The sequence below is a fragment of the Saccopteryx leptura genome, chromosome 5 (assembly GCF_036850995.1).
Source record: "Saccopteryx leptura isolate mSacLep1 chromosome 5, mSacLep1_pri_phased_curated, whole genome shotgun sequence".
Classification (NCBI taxonomy): Eukaryota; Metazoa; Chordata; class Mammalia; order Chiroptera; family Emballonuridae; genus Saccopteryx; species Saccopteryx leptura.
In genome coordinates, this window is record NC_089507.1 from 2,844,216 (window position 1) to 2,865,112 (window position 20,897).

The following is a 20,897-nucleotide window of genomic DNA, read 5'->3' on the forward strand; positions in this document are numbered from 1 at the left end:
GCAGCTCTGGTGTGGTTTCTGGAAAGCTCTCTGCTGCCCCCTGGTGGGAGAGCCCTGGGGGTGCCTGCAGGCTGCCTCTGAACTGGGGGGGGGGGGGGGGGGTTCTGGGGCTCCAGGTACCAGGACCAGAGGAAGAAGGATGGATCTTCCCTGCCCTCCTCCCCTGGGCTCTCCGGGGTCTGACACCTCTCCTGGGCGCAGAACCCAACCCAGGACTGGATCAGGGGGAGCCCTTCTCCAAGCCTCGGGGTCCCCTTCTGTTCAGGGAGGGTCTTGGGAGAGGGGAGAATGAGAAGTGACTGGTTCAGGGGTGCCAGTTTTCCTGGGGTGATGACAGTGTTTTGGACTTAGACAGAGGTGGTGGTTCCACAGTGTTGTGATGACAAAACAAACAAACAAACAAACCCACAAAAAAAAAAAAACAATGTCACTGAACCGGTCACTTGAAATGGTTCATTTTATGTTCTGCGAGTTTCACCTCATTAACAAAATAAGTTAAAGTGGAAGAAGAGGTTGGAACAGTGCCGTGCGGGTAAGAACCACCTGGATACAACTCTCGGAGCCCCGCCCTCCATGCCTGCTAGGCGGGGAGAGGAACGCCTGGCTTCCGCTGTCGGCTGGCTGGTGATGCGCAGGTGGGTGGGCTGGGGCAGGCACACGGCTGAGCCTGCCGGGACCACACTCGGCAGCTGACACCACACATCCCTGCAGGCAGGCTGGCTGGGCGCTGCCGTGCTTACCAACTGCGCTGGGCTCCGGCACTCTGCACCCACCTACCTACCTACCTACCTACCTGCTGTGCGACAGTGGGCAGGGCACCTAACCTCTCTGGTCCTCATGTCTTCAGCAGTCACAGAGGACCACCGCAGTCCCGACCTCGCAGGGCAGTTTGAAGGTTAAAGGCAGAGCACCGTCCGGACACACAGCCAGGATCTCCGTGAAGGGAGAAGGGGAGTGACTTGCCCAAGGCCACACCGTGAGCGGCTGGCAGGGGACCTGGCCTGGGTCTGCGGGACCCACGGCCTTCCCACTTATCCCTGAGAAGGGGGTGCAGCAGCAGGGTGGCCTCCAGGATGGGGCTGGTCCCCGGGAGCTCCCCAGGAGGCCAGCCGGAGACGGGGCCCTGCCGGCTTGAGGAGGTGACTGCAAAACCCTTTATCCCTCCTGGGCCCCGGCCTTTACTTCCCGGGAGACAGCCACCGGGACCCACACCCTCGAGGATGCGGCCCTCAGGACGGGTGGCCGGGGACCAGCCAGGGTGCCCGCCCCCAGGTCCGCTGGGGGGCCGTGTTGACCCGGCGGATGTTGAGTTCAGAGGCAAAGGTCCTGGCCTTCTGGTAGAAGAAGAGGGACTTCTCGCGGTCCAGCAGGAAGTTGTGGTAGATGGTGGCCAGGCGTGCGTAGATTTTCATCTGCGCCTTCTTGTTGCCCAGGTCCACGGCTGCCGCCAGCGCCAGCTGATAGTACCCGGCCGCGTCCAGCGGGTCCTGGTGGGGACATGTGACATTTAACCCTTAGGGCGGGGCGGGGGGGACGTGGGGAGCCCGTCTGCCCCGTGCCTGCCCTCACTCTCTTCTCCCCAGGCGGTCACCCTGCGGGCTGCAGCCTGTGGCAGACGGGACCCCGTGAGGCCAGCGACAGGTGCCTTTGGACTCGGCCCCTGGGTGCTAAGCTGCCTGAGGGAGGTGGACATAGGCTCGTGTCAGGGGTCGGAGCTGGAAGTCTGCATTTCGGCTGCTCTGGGTCCCTCCTGCCCTCGGGACCCCATAGTGGCTTCCCCTTCCCACCCTGGAGCCAGGGCCTTGCACCCTGTGGTCCCCTCCCCCGGCCCCTCGTGCTGGCTGCCTCTTCCCCTCTGAGCCCCCGGCCGCCACCCTCCTGGAGGACCTTCTGTGGCTCTACCCTCTGGGCAGAAGTGGGGCGAGCCTCCTGCAAGACCCAGCCCAGCCCGGCCTGGAGCCCGCACAGCTCCAATCCCTCCGGCCAGTGTTCAGCAGCTGCCAGCATGGCAGGCCACCACAGGGGCCACCTGGGGGAGCAATCTTTGCCATTGTGATGGGGCATGACTCCCCCAGACACCAGCTCCTGCTGCAGAGGCTCCTTGGCCTCAAACCCCAGGTCCTGAGTCAGCATGCCCCACCCCCGCCCCCACCCCCACTCCTGTCTGCAAACCCGGCCTCTCCCCAGGTCACCCAAAGACCCCTCTAAAACCTGAGCCTGGCCTGTCCGTCCCCTGCTTGTGCGGGTTCCCAGCGTGGAGGACAAGTCCGGATGCACCAGCCCGGCCCCTCGCTGCTCCCGTGCGGAGCGAGGACCCGGAAGAAAACACGGCAGGGTCATGTGTCGGTCCCGCCAGCGCTGCCCCAGCCCCTCCCTGCCAGGCTCTGGACCCTGTGGAGGGCGGGGACCATGGCTGACCCTGGGGGTGACGGTGACCACAGGCGGCAGCTGGAGCTATCACAGAGGGGAGCCTGGAGGCCTGTGAGAGCCCAAGGGAGGTACCTGAGTCCGCATGGAGTGGGAGGGGAGGGCTTCCTGGAGGAGGGGACATCCCAACTGAACAGAGGGAACTAGAAGAAACGAGCTCTTGGAGTGGTGTGCTGGGATGAGCATGTGTGCAGAATGTGTATTCGTGTACATGTGTGTGCAGCAGCTAGTGGGTGTCACACCCAGAATCACACCCGGAATCGCACCCACATCAGTACTAATCCAAGCCTCACTCTCTTGGCTATGCCCATCACAGGCTAAAGATGACCCCACTTCAGTGAGACCATCAGTCAAGGTGCTTGAGGACTCTGTGTCTCCAGAGTACCCTTTGTGGGCCACCCCCACACCCCTCTTTCCCCTCCCTGTCCTGCGCTGGGGTGCCCCTGGGTCACACACAAGGCATGAAGGGGCCTCTCTCCCTCTTGGGCAAGTGGCCCCTAAGGGATTTCCAAGGCCTCAGCCGCTAGACAGGCTGGTGGCAACAGTGCTCAGGGTGCAGCTGTGGGCAGCACAGACTGGGAAGCCAGTCTGGAAGGAGGCAGAGGAATTCTCTGCCCCTTGACCCCAGCCACTGGGCCCAGGGTCCTTGGACTCTCGGCTGATTGGGGAGAAAGGTTCCCACCCCCAGGGCCCCATCCCAGGGTCTGAGGTGAGCCAGTATTCTCAGGCCTAGAGCGCCCCTTGGCCTGGATCTCCATACACCCCCTCTCTGTTCACCTCCCCAGCCTCAGCTTCCCGTTCTGGTGGAGAACTGCTTGGTAATCAATCATGTGGAACCCAGGGTGGCACACACCCTGAGCAGCCCCCTCCTCAGACCACCCAGATGTCAGGGGCGCGTGCTGAGCCCGCCTCGCCTCGCGGTGGTCAGACGGCTCTGGGCAGACAGCTCGGGTGAAGCTGGCCACAGCTGCCCCCCACCACGCTCCCCCACACTGAGGAAGGCCTGGCCGGGAAGTGTGGGCACTGACAGGGTGTGCCCAGGGTCACACACCACAGGGGCGGGGACTTGCTGGGTTATGGAGCCAGCAGGTCTCAGGGGCTAAAGCTTCATTACACTGCCTCTAATCTGACCTTGGTCAGCGGCCCGGGACTAGCCTGTCTGCTCCCTGCCCTGTGGGGACACCAGCTCCTCCCAAACAGCGGGGCATGCAAAGGACCAATGCAGAACCCAGATCACGTACAGAGCCTGCAGCTCAGTTGCCCTGGTCACCACCGTCCATAGGCTCTGACATAGCGGAAGGATGGAGTAACTACTTCTGACCACCAGGTGTCGCTAGCACACAGCCAGGGCCACCTAGGAGGGGTAGGGGGATACCAGCCCCTCCAGCTGGGACAGGGCCTGGCTTCCTGCCGTGGTGTCCCTGCTTGGGAACCTGGGTCCAGTCACACCCAAGTTTCTTTCTACAAAGTGGGATGGTAGTGCCTGCCCTACCCAGGTGACATGAGGATTAAAGGTGTCAGAGTTCCCAGGAAGAGCTCTGCATAGACTGGCGGGCTTCCTGGAAGAGGTGCCAGGATTTGGGTTGTATCTTGCATTGTGGGGATAAGTGTGACCTCCCTCCTTCCCTCCCAAAAGTCTTTCTCCCATCCTGCATTTTTGTGGCTATCTCCTATCAAGACTCAGCTTTGCAGCCACCTCCTCCAGGAAGCCACCCTATCTATCCTCCCATTTTACCTAATGGCTGTGGCCATCTGTTCACAGGTCAGCCTCCTCCACTGACCCTGAGCTCTGAAAGGCAGGGGCTGGCCTCCCTGGGACTGAGGACCTGGAACCCAGGTCAGGCCTCTGGGCTCTGAGCGCAGATGGCCATTGAGCACCAGAGCCCCACCTCCCTCCCTGCTCCCACCTTCAGGTCCTGGAAGGTGATGTCCCCCAGCGCCTGGTACACCTTCACGTAGTACAGAGTCTCCTCGTCGAACTCCAGCGGCGAGCTGCAGAGCGACAGCGCCTTGAGGTAGAAGTGCTCGGCCAGCTCGCCCTGGCCCAGCCGGTGGTGCAGCGTGGCCAGCCGGTGGTAGGCCACTCGCTCATTCAGACGGTTCCCTGGAGACGCAGGGAGGGCCGCGCGTGAGGATGCGCTGGATGTGGAGGTGGAGGCGGCGGCGGCGGCGGCGGAGGTGGAGCCAGTCTGGCGCGTCTCCAAGCTCCTGCCGATCACCCCCCCATCCTGAGACTCACTCTTCCCGTCTGTACAGTGGACCCAGGAATGCCTGCTTCCTGCCCACCTGGGGGGGTGGCAAAGTGGCTGATTTGGAGACCCCACCTCCGAGCCTGCACATCCCACCAGGATGGGGCGCAGGCTTAGTTACTATTTTTACTGAGACCCCCCCCAAAGGTCATGCCGTCTGCATTCCCAGGTGCCAGGGCTCCCGTCAACCTCAGAGGTGACATCTGACTCCTGGTGGGTCAACAGCAGGCCCACCCCCTCCTCGGAAGTCACCCGATAGGTGGGATCCAGGCCCCTCCCCTCCCCTCGCTCCGCCCCTCGCTCCGCCCCCTCCCGGGTGAGGGCTGTGGGGCCTGCATGCAAACCCTGCTTTGCCCCTGCTGTGCCGCAGTCCTATCTGGGCCCCCATCTCTGGGGGAAGGCCCGGGTCAGTACAGTTAGGTGTCAGGACAGAGGGATGCCTGGCACAGAGGGACCGGCTTCTGGAAAGGGGATTGGGATTTTCCCGGTCAGAGAACAGCAGGGCTGACACACTCAGGGGTGGCGAGAAGCCGGGAACGTCTGGGAGGCAGGGTGCCGTGGCCGGGCCACGAGGTCGGCAACGGAGAGAGGCGGAGAGAGGAGGCCACAGAGCTGGTGGAGGAAGTCCAGCCAGGCAGTGAGTGTGGCAGCCCCCAGAGACTGCACACTGGCCTGGCCCCACCCGGCAGGGACTGGGAGGGGAGTGGCCCGCAGCCGCTGTCCTGGGCTCGCCTCTGCCTCCTTCAGCTCCTGCCCTCCTGATGTCAGAGGCGGTGGCCCCGGGGGCAGGGGTCTGGGCTTACCCAGGGTGATGCTCAGTGCCAGGGCCACATGGGCGAACTCCAGGCCCTCCTGCTGCGTCCCCAGTTCGGCCAGCAGCACCACCAGCTTGTTGCACAGCCGAAGCTCCGCCTCCTGGTTCCCTGTGGTCACAGCCAGGGGCAGAGCCCGGTCCTGCCCAGGCCAGAGGGTGGGCAGCCGGTCAGGCTTGCTTCCTCCTGCAGCAGTCTGCCCACACCCAGGACCCTCCTCGGAGGGAGTTGCCCACCCCCCACTGCCTCACTGGACCTTTACACAGCTCTGTCCCCAAGAGAAAGGTCAGCTCAGAGAGGTCCTGACACCCTCATAGCCACTGGCCGTAAGTAAATCGGGGTGTGACCTGCAGCCCATCTGACTACACAGCATAACCTCGGACCAGCACCTCCCCTCCTGAGCAGCAGGGGCCAGGCCAGGAGCGTCCCACCCCGCTCTGTGCTCTGACAATGCCACGTCTGTCTGAGCCTCGGGGCTGAGCCGCACGCCAGGAGCTGGGCGGACAGGAGAAGCCTCCGGGGGCACCTGCGGTCAAGGCCCGGGTCCCTGTCCTCCCCTGATGTGCTGTGTGTCCTTTAGCCTAGCCCTGTGCTTCTCTGAGTCTCAGTTCCCTCCTCTGTAAAATGGGGACGGATTTGCACCCCAGGATGGTTGGAAATGATCGGAATGCGTGCCGCAATCCTGAAGCTGCCCGTGGCCCCCAGACGGTGCTCCTGACCATCCAGACGAGGCAGGGGTGATCCTGCCTCCTGGGAGGCCACTGCCTCGCTGCACCTGTGCCTCGGCCCGCCCAGGGACGCCCACGGAGCCCCCTGCCCCGCTGCACCTGTGCCTCGGCCCGCCCAGGGACACCCACGGAGCCCCCTGCCCACTGCCCCGCTGCACCTGTGCCTCGGCCCGCCCAGGGACGCCCACGGAGCCCCCTGCCCACTGCCCCGCTGCACCTGTGCCTCGGCCCGCCCAGGGACGCCCACGGAGCCCCCTGCCCACTGCCCCGCTGCACCTGTGCCTCGGCCCGCCCAGGGACGCCCACGGAGCCCCCTGCCCACTGCCCCGCTGCACCTGTGCCTCGGCCCGCCCAGGGACGCCCACAGAGCCCCCTGCCCATCGCACCGCCCGGGTGCCCTTACCCTGTAGAAGGACACGGCTTTCTCCCGCTCCCAGGCCCCGTTGAAGAAGATGTCTCCGGCAGCTTCGAACAGCTCCAGCCCCAGGTTGGGGTCCCCCGTGTACAGGGCTGCGTTCTGGGCCACCTGCAGGGATGTGGAACCTCTCGTGAGACCCACGGGGCTCCAGCAGGACAGGTGGCCCTCCCACCTGGTGGGGGCCTCGGAGCCACCTCCCGGCCACCCGGGGACCCTCAAGCTGTGAAAAGACGTGCGTCGTGAGCCTCTTCCTTCACCCACGTCAGGAGTGTGACAGGTCCTGTGCCTTTTGGGGTCACAGTCACCCACTGGTGTGAGGAGGGTAATGTAAGCCCTGTGTCCCATGAGGAGGCTTGTCCAGCTAAGGCCTCAGAGCCAGCAGGTGTGGACCGCTGAGGAGCTTGGGACAGAGCTGAGAGCGGGTCCCTGAGTCCTGCTGGCAGTGCCCAGACTGTGGCATCCTCTGCTCCGGCTGCGCTGGGCTCCCACGTCCTGGACCCTGTGCCTCCACTATTCCGCCACTCCCATGCCCCTTAGAGCCACCTGATGGCACATGTCTGCCTGTCTGTCCCACCAGAGGAGTGAGGTTGTCAGCTTCTCTGCTGCGTCCGGGGCCTGGCACAGTGCCTGGCGCATAGTGGGTGCTCAACAAATACCACTGACTGAGTGACTAGCCCCAGCCACACCCAGAACTGGCCACCCTCCCGTGCACCTCTGGGTCCTGCACCGGTGAGTCCTGCTGCTGGGGACCCCCCCCCCTTGCAGTGGGCCCTAGCCTCCCCTCACTGCAGCTCACCCGACTTCAGTGACCTCACACGGGCTGGAGTTTACCCGGCCACTCATGTCTGCACCTCCGTCCTGCCCCAGCCTGGGGTCCCCGGGGCCAGATTGAGGAGCCTCTCTCTCTCCCCCAGCCGTGAGCTCCTGACCTGGGAGCTGCAGCCCCCGGCCCAGGGAGGCACATAGCAGGTACCCAAAAAGAAAACTCACAAGGGTCGTGGGCCTCCCAACCTGTCCCTGATCACGTCATGTTTAAAGCAGACGTGCCGTGTGCTGCTGAGCAAGGCCCTCCACGCGGCAGGCACACAGCACACACGTGTGCTGAGCCCTTGCTGGAGACTGACATGTGGGAGGGGCGCGTGCTCCGGCCCCCAGGAGCTGAGGCTGTTGTGAGAGATGCTGGCAGGCAGCAGGGGTCCAGGGGCCGCAGGGCGACGGCACGGGCTCCTGGCACACAGCTCAGCAGTGGCTTAGGGAAGGGTGAGTGTACAATGCACGCCCATACTCACACCTGCTCATCCAGGTGCACCAGCCCCTCACACCTGGACACACAGGTGCCCCGGCCCCTCGCACCTGGACACACAGGTACCCGGGACGCTCGCACCTGGACACACAGGTGCCCCGGCCCCTCGCACCTGGACACACGGGTGCACCGGCCCCTCGCACCAGGACACACGGGTGCCCCGGCCCCTCGCACCTGGACACACGGGTGCCCCGGCCCCTCGCACCTGGGCACACGGGTGCCCCGGCCCCTCGCACCTGGACACACGGGTGCCCCGGCCCCTCGCACCTGGACACACGGGTACCCGGGACCCTCGCACCTGGACACACAGGTGCCCCGGCCCCTCGCACCTGGACAGACAGGTGCCCCGGCCCCTCGCACCAGGACACACAGGTACCCGGGACCCTCGCACCTGGACACACAGGTGCCCCGGCCCCTCGCACCAGGACAGACGGGTGCCCCGGCCCCTCGCACCAGGACACACAGGTACCCGGGACCCTCGCACCTGGACAGACAGGTGCCCCGGCCCCTCGCACCAGGACACACGGGTGCCCCGGCCCCTCGCACCAGGACACACAGGTACCCGGGACCCTCGCACCTGGACACACAGGTGCCCCGGCCCCTCGCACCAGGACACACGGGTGCCCCGGCCCCTCGCACCTGGATGTACAGGTCCACCAGCTCGTTCTGCTGGAGGAGGTAGTAGATTTTCCCCGCCTGCAGCCAAGCGTACGCCTCCTTCTCCTTCTTTTGGAGGTCGATGAATATCCCCAGGCTGCGCTTGGTGTAGTCCAGCGCCGACTTGTAGGCCCTGGAATTAGACGCGATGGTCAGAACACGCGCCCACAGGCCGGTGGCCGTGAGAGAGGACCCGCCTCTGCCGGGGCTGGTCTGGGACGTCAGGAGCGGGAACGGAGCCTGCCTGCCCGGGCTGCTGGGAGAGCTGGTCACACGGGCCGCACGGCCCGTCCGGCAGAGGTAAAGGAGGCTCTCTGGAGGGAAATGTCGGCCACGTGGCCGAGAGGGGCACACCATTCCGTCTCTGCCCGCCTCCCATACACAGGTGCCCGCCCTCTCTGGGCACAGCACGGCAGACATTAGAGGTTGTCTAGGCCAGAGGCTGCGGCTCGAGTGAGCGGCAGAGACCCCTGCAGGGCTGTGAGCAGAGACAGCCAGTTTCCAGCTCTGGGGCAGGGCCTGAGAAAGTGCATCTCCATCCAACAGGCTCCCGGGGATGCGGACCCTGCTGCCCTGGGGACCCCACTTAGAGACGCACTGATCCAGGGCACAGGCCATAGGCCCTGCCGTGAAACTAAGGCCCAGGACTGGCCCTCCCGAGCCCTGTGGAGGCCTGGCTCCTCCCTGCTCTCTCTGAACGTCCCCACACTGAAGGGCGTGTCACTGGTTTGTCTGCCAGGCCCTGGGGGCTGTGTCCAGGTGCGTGTCCATCACCGCACCTGGTCAGGAAGCTCAGTGTGGGCTTCACAAGGGACATGCCACCCTCCAACTCTGCCCCCGGGGAAGCAGTGGGGGCAACCAGCTGTGTCCCGTGCACGAGAGTCCTCTGAGCACAGGTGAGTGCTGTCCTTGTATCAGAACCGGGCCAATGGGGGCAGACTCGGGGCAGACAGAGGTCAGCTCCCAGAAGCCACCATGGCCGGAAGAAGAGTCCTGAAGCAGCCACTCTGCCCGCCCTAGAGAGGTGAGCAAGCGGAGACCAAGGACAAGTGTGTCATGAGCGACAATCAGGATTCCCCGAGGCCTGCGACCTCAGAGCTTGACTGGCGCTAAGGAAGGAAACGGTCCCCAAGGTGAGAAGCCGCCGGGAGGCTCGCCCAGCGCCCGGGCCACACCCCGCTGCCCGGGGGAGCCCGCCCTCACCGCTCGGTGCCCAGGGACAGGTAGAGCTGGCTGATGGTCTCCAGGAGCTGGCCCTCCAGCACCTTGTCGGCCACCCTTCGGGCCAGCGAGAGCTGGAACTCGTGGTAGACGACACACTGGGCCTCCCTGGGCTTCACCGTGCTGTAGAAGTGACACAGTCGCTGGATGGCGTGCAGCTGGCCTGGGCAGGGGAGACACGAGGGTGGGGGGGGGGGGGGACACACTGTTCATCGCAGCAACGTCCCCGGGGGGGGGGGGCGGCCCTGCCGCACGCCTGGCCCTCCCGCCTCTGTGAGCTGGGGGCCACCACGGATTGGGAAACTGAGCTCGGGCGGGCCGAGCCACCTGCTCACGGTGACGCAGTGACGAGCACACCGGGCCGGGGCCGGGCGGGGCACAGCACGGATGTGTGAGAGACGGCACCGGCCGTTTGGATGAGCCCACGCCTGGGGGTCTGGGCAGGCCTTCCCGCAGCTCCGGGGCGCCTGGTCCTGCGCCACCAAGCTCCTCCCGGCCGGGCCAGCCCCTCACTCCAAGCCGGGACAGCCCCTCACTCCAAGCCGACAAGGCCGGGCGCCAGCACCCCCCGTGTTGCAGGTGGGCACACGGAGTCCAACGCTGGGTGCCGACCCGCAGTGGAGATGGGGTTCAAGTCCAGCCTCCGGGATTCTGGAGCCAGCGCTCCGACAAGAAGCCGGCCTCCCAGCCCCTCCCGAAAGCAGGGGGCCTGGGGACAGTCCAGAGCTTTCACTGTTTATCAGGACCCAGCAGTCAGCAAGGAGACAGAAGGCCTGAATGACCCAGTGGCCCCACAGACCTTAGCGACGTCTGCAGAACACCCCCAACCACGGCACAACCTTCGGTGCCACAGGACGTTCTCCAGGACAGACCAGGGACAGGGCCGCGAAACAATATTCCCCGTCAACAGGAGAGGATCGAAGCCACACAGCGTTGTCCTCAGGGACCACAGAATGAAATCAGAAATCTCTGACAGAGGGAAGTCTGGGAAATTCACACACACATGGAAATGAGCAACATACCCCTATGTAACCGGTGGTGGGGGTGGGGGTGGGGACAAGGGGGACATAGCAACAGACCCTGGAGAATGTTTTGGGATGAGTGGAGATAAAAGCACAAGATTCCCACGCCGTGAGACGCAGAGCGTTCGCGGGAAATTTATACCTGTCAGTGTCCACATTAACCAAGAAGGAAATCTCAAAAAAACAAAACAAAACAAAACAAAAAAAAAAAACGAAACAAAAAACTTTCAAACTCCACTCCCAGAAGCTAGGAAAAGAGGCGTTAGCTAGATGCCAAGCAAGCCAGACAAAGAGGAAAAATTAAGATTCGAGGGAATGATGAAGAACAGACAGGAGAACAGTCAGTGGAACCGAAATCTGGTTCTTCAACAAGATGAACAAGACGGACCCATCTTTAGCCAGAGGGACCAAGGACAAAGAAAAAGAATGCACATGGCTAAAGTCGGGAGTGAGAGGGACATTGCTCACAACCGGGGACACCGGTCTTACAGAAATGAAAGGGCTATGACACCGCGCAACGCTGTGGACCAGCAAGGTGACCCAGAGAAAATGGACAAACGCTTCAAGGGGCACGAACGACCGAAGGAGCCTGAAAACTTGGCCCGGAGCCAGCACTGGGCGACCCTGGGTGGGACCCTGGCCCTCGGTCTCCTTGCTATTTGATATGGGGGGAGAGGGAGCAACATGACGCCCCCCCCCCAGGTCCCACAGCTTGGCGTTCCCAACCCTGAACCCTGAACTGCCCCGGTGGGCCCCCTTGCAGGTTTCTGAGAGGCCCCCAGGGGCCACTGGCAAGCACTGCCCAGAACAGCCTGAGGTCATGGGTCCCTGTACCCTGGCTCTTGGTTCTTCCTGGAGGTTCCCCCTGCCAGCCTCAGGGAATGTTCTGCCTCCCTCATGGCTCTCCAGTGCTCTCAGGGAAAATGCCAAACCAAATCCCAGCCTATGTTCTCCTACTCCTGCCTGGGCCCCCAGTCAAGGTTCTCACCCACGCACCACCCAGCTCACCCAAACCTTGCACCTCAATGCATGCCAGGGCCCAGCTCACTCACCCCAGGGCCTTTGCACAAGCTGTACCTCATATCACTTAGTTAAGGCGAAACCCTCCTTATCCTCAGGTCCCAGACTTCCCTGACTTTCGAGTGAGAGCCTAGAGCTGCCCATCACCACTCTAAGGACCCACTTTGTGGTTCTTGTGACCTGGGCATCTGTTTCCAACTAGAACCACTTGACTCCCATTTGTAGGGGTGGGGGGGCTGCACAGAGCCTGGTGTAGTCGCATGACAAGTGGCTGTTAATAAAGCTAACTGCTCCGGCCCTGGTCAGTTGGCTCAGCGGTAGAGCGTCAGCCCGGCGTGTGGAAGTTTCGGGTTCGATTCCCAGCCAGGGCACACAGGAGAAGCGCCCATCTGCTTCTCCACCCCTCCCCCTCTCCTTCCTCTCTGTCTCTCTCTTCCCCTCCCACAGCCAAGGCTCCATTGGAGCAAAGTGGGCCCAGGCGCTGAGGATGGCTCTGTGGCCTCTGCCTCAGGCGCTAGAATGGCTCTGGTTGCAACAGAGTGATGCCCCAGATGGGCAGAGCATCGCCCCCTGGTGGGCATGCCGGGTGGATCCCGGTCGGGCGCATGCGGGAGTCTGTCTGACTGCCTCCCCACTTCTCACTTTGGAAAAATACAAAATATAAAAATAGATAAATGAATAAAGCCAACTGCTCCTTGACCCTGGAGAGCCACCCAGCACCTGGGAGGTCTCTGGTGTGCAGGGCTATCGGGACATCGGAGGACGGCACTGGCTACCTGACCGCACGTTCAAGGCCCACACGGCTCCTCTCTGCTCAGCCACCCCTGCCCGGCCTGGGCTATGACCAGGGTGACCCACTGCCTGTTGGCCCCACAACTCTGGGGACTCCCGGGCTATGGGACTTAGAATGCTCACAGCAGGACGCCCCAGGCAGACGGAGCGGAGCTGGTGCCCAGCTTGCATCTTGCTCAGCGTGGGAACACCCACAAGCACCTGCACACAGCTGCTGGTTTCTCAGACTCAGCGCTCTCGGTGGTGGAGAACCCACAGCCCGCCTGTGAACCGTGACCCAGGTGCACTCCGACCGGAGATGGAAAAACAATAAAACCACACGTTCTTTCCAGGAAGCCAGAGCAGGGCCGGGGCAGCACTTACTCTCCAAGTGGTCTGTCTCCACGGCGACCAGAAAGGCCCACTCGTAGTAGCACTTGCCCTGCTGGGCGAGGGCCCGGCCGGTGTACAGGTGCCCCAGCTGCAGGAGGACGCGGGTGAAGTCCCGGCCACACTCCGCGCTGGGCAACTGCGAGAAGAGCCTCACGGCCTCCAGGAGGTAGTGCTGGGCCAGCCGGAGGGCCCCGGCCTGCAGGCACAGCGCCCCGAAGTTGGCCAGGACCACCGCCTGGTTCCGCCGCTGGCCCAGGCCCCTGGCGATGCTCAGGGCGCGGTAGTAGCCCTCGGCCGCCGGCCGGGTCCTGCCTGTCCTCTTGAGGGCGATGGCTGCCATGTTGGCGATCGCGCCCTCCTGGTCCATGCTGGCCACTGCTGCGTCCAGGACGGACTCCAGGATGTGCAGGGCCACCGGGCTCTGCCTGTGGAGCACGTGCAGCCAGGCGAGGGCCACCAGGTGGTCCACCACCAGGCGGCCGCCGGTCTCGGCGTCGGCTTCCGCCGCCCGCGTCATGAAGGCGATGGCCCGGCCGTGCTGGCCGTGCTGGCGGTGCAGCTGCGCCAGGCTGGCGAGGAGGGCGCTGCGCCAGGCCGGAGGCCGCGCGCCGGGGGCCAGGGCGGCCAGCGCTTGCCTGAGGTGGTGCGCGATCTGGGCGGGGAGCCGCTGGGGCTGGGGGGCGCTGCGCAGGACCAGGTCCACGCTCCGGAGGGAGCTGGCCGGCGAGCCCTGGGTCCGCAGCGAGGCCACCCTGACGCAGCTCAGCGCCAAGTGGGGCAGGCACTTTCGGCTGTAGACGTCCGCCAGGAGCAGGTAGCAGTCTGCGGGCCACGCGGCGTCCGGGGACCCCGAGGCCCCGTGCAAAAGGAGCAGCCTCTCCAGGAAGGGCAGGGCCTCCTCGGGCTGCTTGAGGTGGACGTGGTGCTTGGCCAGCAGGAAGCAGGCCCGGGCCTCGGCCTGCGGGCTCCGGACGCCGATGGCCCTGCGCAGAGCATGCCGCAGGAGCTCCGACTCGGCCTCGGTGCTGCAGACGTGCCCGGGCGTCCCCAGCAGCAGGGCGGAGGCTTTGGGCATCAGCTGCCCGCTCTTCTCCCGGTTCTTCTGCTTCAGGTGGACGGTGGCCAGGTTGGCATACAGGGCCACCACCAGGTAGGGGTCTCCAAAGCAGCCCCCCAGGGCCCCCAGGGCTTCCTCGAAGTACACCCGGGCCTGGGACAGCTTGAGCTTGCGCACGCACAGCCGCCCCAGGAGGAAGCAGAGCCTGCCCAGCGCCATGGGGAGGTCCGCCTTCTTGGCCACCCCCCGGGCCTGCGCCAGGCGCCTGGCCAGCTCCTCCTCGTCCGTGAAGCCGCAGAACAGGGTGCTCAGGCCCGGCGGGGAGAGGCCGTACAGGCCATGGAAACAGGCCTCGTACCCAGGAGTGTCCAGGAACCGCAGCAGTGAGCCCAGGGCCTCCGGGTCAGCCCAGTCGTCCTCAGCGTTCAGGCAGAAGGGGGGCCCCTCGGCGTCCGGCGAGCTCACACCACTGGTCTCGGTGGGGAGACCCCAGGACACCGGCTCCTCGGGGCAGCTCTGGCAGGACTTACATTGTTCTAGAATGTCTTTCACCTTCTGCAGGGTCTCCCGTGGCTCCGGGTGCCAGCCAGGTGGAGATATTTCTGCAAGTCACCAAAACCCCCAGGTGGATTAGAGTCGGGTCCGAGTCGAGGAAGGGGCAGGACATCCCTCCCTGGGCAAATCCTCCCTGAGAAAGCCTTCTGCTGATATTGTCTCCCCAGAGAATGCCCAGCGCCCAGCGGGAGCCCAGCACACTGTGGGCGCTCAGTCACAGGGTCACAGGGAGGTCAGTTTGGCCAAGTCACCAAGTAGCCTCCTTTTCTTTTCTTTTTCTTTTTTTTTTTTTTTTTTTTTTGCACCCTTCCAAAGCTGGAAACGGGGAGAGACAGTCAGGCTCCCGCATGCGCCCGACCGGGATCCACCCGGCACGCCCACCAGGGGACGACGCTCTGCCCCTCTGGGGCGTCGCTCTGCCGCAACCAGAGCCACTCTAGCGCCTGGGGCAGAGGCCAAGGAGCCATCCCCAGCGCCCGGGCCATCTTTGCTCCAATGGAGCCTCGGCTGCAGGAGGGGAAGAGAGAGACAGAGAGGAAGGAGAGAGGGAGGGGTGGAGAAGCAGATGGGCGCTTCTCCTATGTGCCCTGGCCGGGAATCGAACCCGGGACTTCTGCACGCCAGGCCGATGCTCTACCACTGAGCCAACCGGCCAGGGCCTTGGCCTCCTTTTCTTAGTCTTTCCTGTTTGAAAGCAGTGTCAGGAGACTAGTGTCCCAGCTCCATGACCACTCAGAGACCCCTTTTTGCTTTAGAAAGATGCAACGCCACCTCATGGGACATGCATTTGGTGCTGCAACTGCCCATGTGTGACGGTATCAGCACCTCGGGCCTCCAATCAGGGGCAGGCGTCCCCTGTGACATCATCCAGGGCCAATCAGATTTTAGGAAGGACCCGCCTGAGCTCAAACACCAGCCCAAAGACCGGAGAAAAGCAGCCACCGCGGAGCAAAGCCTCTTTCTAGCAGGGGACCGTTTCCACCCAGAAAGACCGGGACTGGCCCCTCCCCCCTTAGGTCCTCGGGTGCTCTGAGCATCTGAGGCCCACGGTCACTAAAGTGTTAAAAAGGGGGGGCAGGGAGCTGGGGAGTCTGGGGACATCTCGCCGTCCACACAGCCTGCGCCCCAACTGACTGTTGGCTTTGGAAAGCGTCAGAACCCAAAGGCTGCTCAGCGCCACAGAGCAAACAAGCACAGGTCCTGCTGGGAAAACACAGGCTCAAAGGGGAACTTGTCTGCCAGGGAAAGACCCAGCAAAGAGGCTTCTGTCTCAACTTCACGTGTAAAAAAAAAAAAAAAGAGTGTGCAAGATTAACTGTCCTTCTCAGTCTGCGAAGTCCAGGGATGGGAGAAAAAAGAATTAAGTGTGGCTTAGGGGCAAGTGTCCGAACTTGACTGTCTATTAGATTTGCTAAGAAAACGCCCTCGTCCGGCCAGGCCAAGGGGCTCCTCTGGGCGTGTGCTTTTCCCAGACGGGTGCTCCCGGGACTGGGCAGGGTGTGACACCCCGCATGCACCCTCCGGGAAGGAGAGTCTGCAGAGCCTCCCCCGTCCTCACCCAGCTGAGAGTCTGCGGAGTCTCCCCTGTCCTCACCCAGCTGAGAGTCTGTGGAGTCTCCCCCTGTCCTCACCCAGCTGAGAGTCTGTGGAGTCCTCCCCTGTCCTCACCCAGCTGAGAGTCTGTGGAGTCTCCCCCTGTCCTCACCCAGCTGAGAGTCTGTGGAGTCCCCTCCCTGTCCTCACCCAGCTGAGAGTCTGTGGAGTCCTCCCCTGTCCTCACCCAGCTGAGAGTCTGTGGAGTCCTCCCTGTCCTCACCCAGCTGAGAGTCTGTGGAGTCCCCTCCCTGTCCTCACCCAGCTGAGAGTCTGTGGAGTCTCCCCTGTCCTCACCCAGCTGAGAGTCTGTGGAGTCTCCCCTGTCCTCACCCAGCTGAGAGTCTGTGGAGTCTCCCCCTGTCCTCACCCAGCTGAGAGTCTGTGGAGTCCTCCCTGTCCTCACCCAGCTGAGAGTCTGCGGAGTCCCCCCTGTCCTCACCCAGCTGAGAGTCTGTGGAGTCCTCCCCTGTCCTCACCCAGCTGAGAGTCTGTGGAGTCCTCCCCTGTCCTCACCCAGCTGAGAGTCTGTGGAGTCCTCCCCTGTCCTCACCCAGCTGAGAGTCTGCAGAGTCTCCCCTCCCCCTGTCCTCACCCAGCTGAGAGTCTGTGGAGTCTCCCCCTGTCCTCACCCAGCTGAGAGTCTGCAGAGTCTCCCCTGTCCTCACCCAGCTGAGAGTCTGTGGAGTCCTCCCTGTCCTCACCCAGCTGAGAGTCTGTGGAGTCTCCCTGTCCTCACCCAGCTGAGAGTCTGCAGAGTCTCCCCCTGTCCTCACCCAGCTGAGAGTCTGCGGAGTCTCCCCCGTCCTCACCCAGCTGAGAGTCTGTGGAGTCCTCCCCTGTCCTCACCCAGCTGAGAGTCTGTGGAGTCCTCCCCTGTCCTCACCCAGCTGAGAGTCTGTGGAGTCCTCCCTGTCCTCACCCAGCTGAGAGTCTGTGGAGTCCTCCCTGTCCTCACCCAGCTGAGAGTCTGTGGAGTCCTCCCCTGTCCTCACCCAGCTGAGAGTCTGTGGAGTCCTCCCTGTCCTCACCCAGCTGAGAGTCTGTGGAGTCCTCCCTGTCCTCACCCAGCTGAGAGTCTGCGGAGTCTCCCCCTGTCCTCACCCAGCTGAGAGTCTGTGGAGTCTCCCCCCTGTCCTCACCCAGCTGAGAGTCTGCGGAGTCTCCCCCTGTCCTCACCCAGCTGAGAGTCTGTGGAGTCTCCCCTGTCCTCACCCAGCTGAGAGTCTGCGGAGTCCTCCCTGTCCTCACCCAGCTGAGAGTCTGTGGAGTCCTCCCTGTCCTCACCCAGCTGAGAGTCTGCGGAGTCTCCCCCTGTCCTCACCCAGCTGAGAGTCTGTGGAGTCTCCCCCCTGTCCTCACCCAGCTGAGAGTCTGTGGAGTCTCCCCTGTCCTCACCCAGCTGAGAGTCTGCGGAGTCCTCCCTGTCCTCACCCAGCTGAGAGTCTGTGGAGTCCTCCCTGTCCTCACCCAGCTGAGAGTCTGTGGAGTCCTCCCTGTCCTCACCCAGCTGAGAGTCTGTGGAGTCCCCTCCCTGTCCTCACCCAGCTGAGAGTCTGTGGAGTCCTCCCCTCCCCCTGTCCTCACCCAGCTGAGAGTCTGTGGAGTCCCCTCCCTGTCCTCACCCAGCTGAGAGTCTGTGGAGTCCCCTCCCTGTCCTCACCCAGCTGAGAGTCTGTGGAGTCTCCCCTCCCCCTGTCCTCACCCAGCTGAGAGTCTGTGGAGTCCCCCCTGTCCTCACCCAGCTGAGAGTCTGTGGAGTCCCCCCCTGTCCTCACCCAGCTGAGAGTCTGTGGAGTCCTCCCTGTCCTCACCCAGCTGAGAGTCTGCGGAGTCTCCCCCGTCCTCACCCAGCTGAGAGTCTGCGGAGCCTCCCCGTCCTCACCCAGTGGACACTTGAGAAGAGGACCCTGGAACAGCCCAGGGGGTTGGGTGGGAGGCGGGGCTTCGGTGGATCCCGTTCTCGGGGATTCTCAAAGGGACCTTGGACCCCAGGCCCTCTTCAATGCAGACCCTCTGCTGGGGAGGGGAGGGAGCTTTGGAGAGAGCAGGAGGGCTTCTCCCTGGACCAGCCCCTCAGGGGAAGGAGCAGACCCTCCTTGAGGGACTTCTCCAACATAAGGCTCCAAATTCGCCCTTCAAAGCCGAGCACCCCAGGAATTTCAGCTGCTCTGGGGTGGTGCACAAGGAGCTCAGGGCCAGGCATGGGCTCGGGCAATGGAAGAAACGCCCACCTTTATCTGGGGACAGGACAGGAGGTCTGGTGTGTTTGCTGGGCACCCCCGGCCGTGGCGGAGGGAGCGCCACCTGCACCTCATCCAGCCTCCAGGGCAGGACCGCCCTCCCACCACCCCCTCCACCCCATGGAGGAGCGAGTTGTGCCCAGCCAGCACCCAGGGCAGCTGGCTCTGCGGCCTCTGCCTGGCGTTGTCCCCAAGGCCCAGCCCCGTGACCAGAGGAGTCCGTGCCCTGTGGGAAGAACTCACCCTGTTCTTCCGGCTGCTCTACCTCGGCTTCTCCAAGTCTGTCTGAAAAGGGAGAGAAGTATCAGCCCCCAGCCGGTTCCCTCTGGGCCCGGGGCCATGGTGGGCAGAGGTGGCAGCGCCAGCATGGTAACAGTCCAGACCTCAACACCCAGGAGGGGCCAAGGGGCTCGGGGGGCCCACCATGGAGGGGCCAAGAAGCCATGCCTCCCAGGGCCTGCCCACCGCCACCTGCCCCCCTGCAGGGCTCTGTCCTCCAACGAGAGGCGTGGCTTCCACTGCTGCCCCTCTGGGGACAGGGCGCCCTCAACGCCGTGGGCTCTCCAGGGACACAGGGTCCTCCGACCCTTCGTCCCAGGGCCAGCACCTCCCTGAGCCTCAGTGTCCACCTCCTTAAAGAGGGCTACACTAACAGTTCTCTGGGTTGCCATGAAAATGAAGTGATGCAAAGAGGTGTGAAAGACGTGTAAGGTGCAGACGACGTCATCTGTGATGACACAGAGCTGGGGAAGCCAGGCGGCGTCCAGCAGAGAGAGGCGGACCCCTAGAACACCCCCCCACCCCACCCCCACGAGGGACCCAGCAGGGCTTCCTGGGAAAGAGAAGAAACCGAATGCCAGGCTGTCCTGAGCCTCGCTAGGCCGAGGTCGAGTGTAAGTGAGCTGTAGTCACATCCCCACCCGCAGAGCCCTGACCGAAGAGTCTGTTCTGGCCTCATCCCCCCTGTCCCCCGTCTTCCCACCGTGGGGGACACCCTTCCCTCCACTAGGCGGCAGCCCTCCGATGAATCCTACTGGCAGGGGTGAGGTGAGGCGGGGGCAGCAGCCCCGGGGCCCCACCCCCCACACCTACCCAGGCTGTACGCTGCGCAGACGTCCCCGCCCCCCACACCTACCCAGGCTGTACGCTGCGCAGACGTCCCCGCCCGAGGTCCGCCTCAGGAGCCGCCTGGCGTCCTCCTCCGAGAAGCGTCCCTCCTTGCTGAAGAACGACCTCTCTTCCTCATTGAGAAAAATCGCATCTTCCAGCCTGGAGGACACAAAGGGCCTCATTCAAGATCCCGCGTTCCCAAAGTAAACACCACCCAGGAAGACCCGTCTCCCCCCCCTCCCCCCCCAGCCCTGTCGCTTGACAGCGAAGACACCAAGGTCACAGATGAAGACACAATGGGCCCTGCCTTCCAGGACACCTCGTCTGGCCTGAAGCAGACGCCAGAGCAGAACAGGGTGTGAGAGACAGTGGATACCGAGGCCAGGGGGGAGGTGAGCTCCTAGGCAGCCTTCAAAGCCCAACCTCCAAGGCCCTTTCCCCTGTGAGGCCGGCCATGGCAGCACAGGCAAAACTGACTCGTCCACACACTAAGTCCCTCACACAAGTCCCCCCGGGACTTCCCACAGCACCAACGCAAACACGCGTGTGCTCCGTGAGGTCAGAAAGAGGAAACCAGGAGGAGGCAGACGGAAGGACGGGGGTGGGGGAGGGGGAGGAGGCCATGTTTGCTTATAGGACTAAATCGCCGCAGAATCGGAGACTCTGAGATGCACGTGGGAGCTTAGAGGGAGCTGTGTGGAGAAGGTAAAGGAGACCTTAGAGAGGGGTCGCTTGTGAGGGCGTTGGACAAAGTGCTCTTAGTGTCCGGGCCCAAACAGGTTCCGACGGCTTCCCACGGACAGGCGAGAGGAGCAGGGGGTGCTCACATCGGGAGGAAGAGGACCTCGGTCTGCATCACAACGCCAGAGTGGCGGCTCAGATCTGGCCTTGGGGGGTGCTGGTCTCTCCCAGAGCCAGACAAGGGTGGGGACAGGCACCTCAACAGAGGGGCGTGGGGGCCCACACAGGGAGAGGAGCTTGGGCCAGGCCAGCAGTCCCCAGGGATGAGCCGTTGGAGACGGACTTCGAGCCGGGGAGAGCCCGGAGAACGAGAGGGTCCGGGTGGAGGGGCGAGCTGGCCTTACAGCCAGACTCAGGGTGAGCGGATACTGAAGGGTGGCCTTTGAAATCGGGGGGTCACTAAAGTTTGGGTTGTGGGGGCCTCGAAGGCCAGACCCAGAAGCTTTGCCGGGTTTGCAAAGTAGGGAGGCACGGTGACCTGAATGGAACAGGGTCCCTCAAACACATGTCCTCAGAAGGGAACCTTGTTTGGAAATAGGGTCCTTTCAGATGTAATCAGGTTAAGTATCCTGAGCTG

At 63.6% G+C, this 20,897-nt stretch overlaps 1 protein-coding gene across 4 annotated transcripts in view; it reads right to left on the reverse strand.

The window, feature by feature from the left end:
• Positions 1–445: 445 nt before the first annotated feature.
• Positions 446–20,897, reverse strand: part of SH3TC1 (SH3 domain and tetratricopeptide repeats 1) — a 46,404-nt gene continuing 25,952 nt past the window's right edge. For all 4 annotated transcript variants that reach the window (XM_066387721.1, XM_066387724.1, XM_066387723.1 and 1 more), the window contains 9 exons: positions 19,605–19,738; positions 18,713–18,754; positions 13,013–14,680; positions 9,798–9,978; positions 8,577–8,727; positions 6,620–6,742; positions 5,480–5,630; positions 4,335–4,531; positions 446–1,487 (listed from right to left, as the gene is read on the reverse strand). In XM_066387721.1, coding sequence (XP_066243818.1) covers positions 1,230–1,487; positions 4,335–4,531; positions 5,480–5,630; positions 6,620–6,742; positions 8,577–8,727; positions 9,798–9,978; positions 13,013–14,680; positions 18,713–18,754; positions 19,605–19,738 — 2,905 coding nt within the window. In that variant the 3' untranslated portion in view covers positions 446–1,229. The remainder of the gene's footprint in view (positions 1,488–4,334; positions 4,532–5,479; positions 5,631–6,619; positions 6,743–8,576; positions 8,728–9,797; positions 9,979–13,012; positions 14,681–18,712; positions 18,755–19,604; positions 19,739–20,897) is intronic.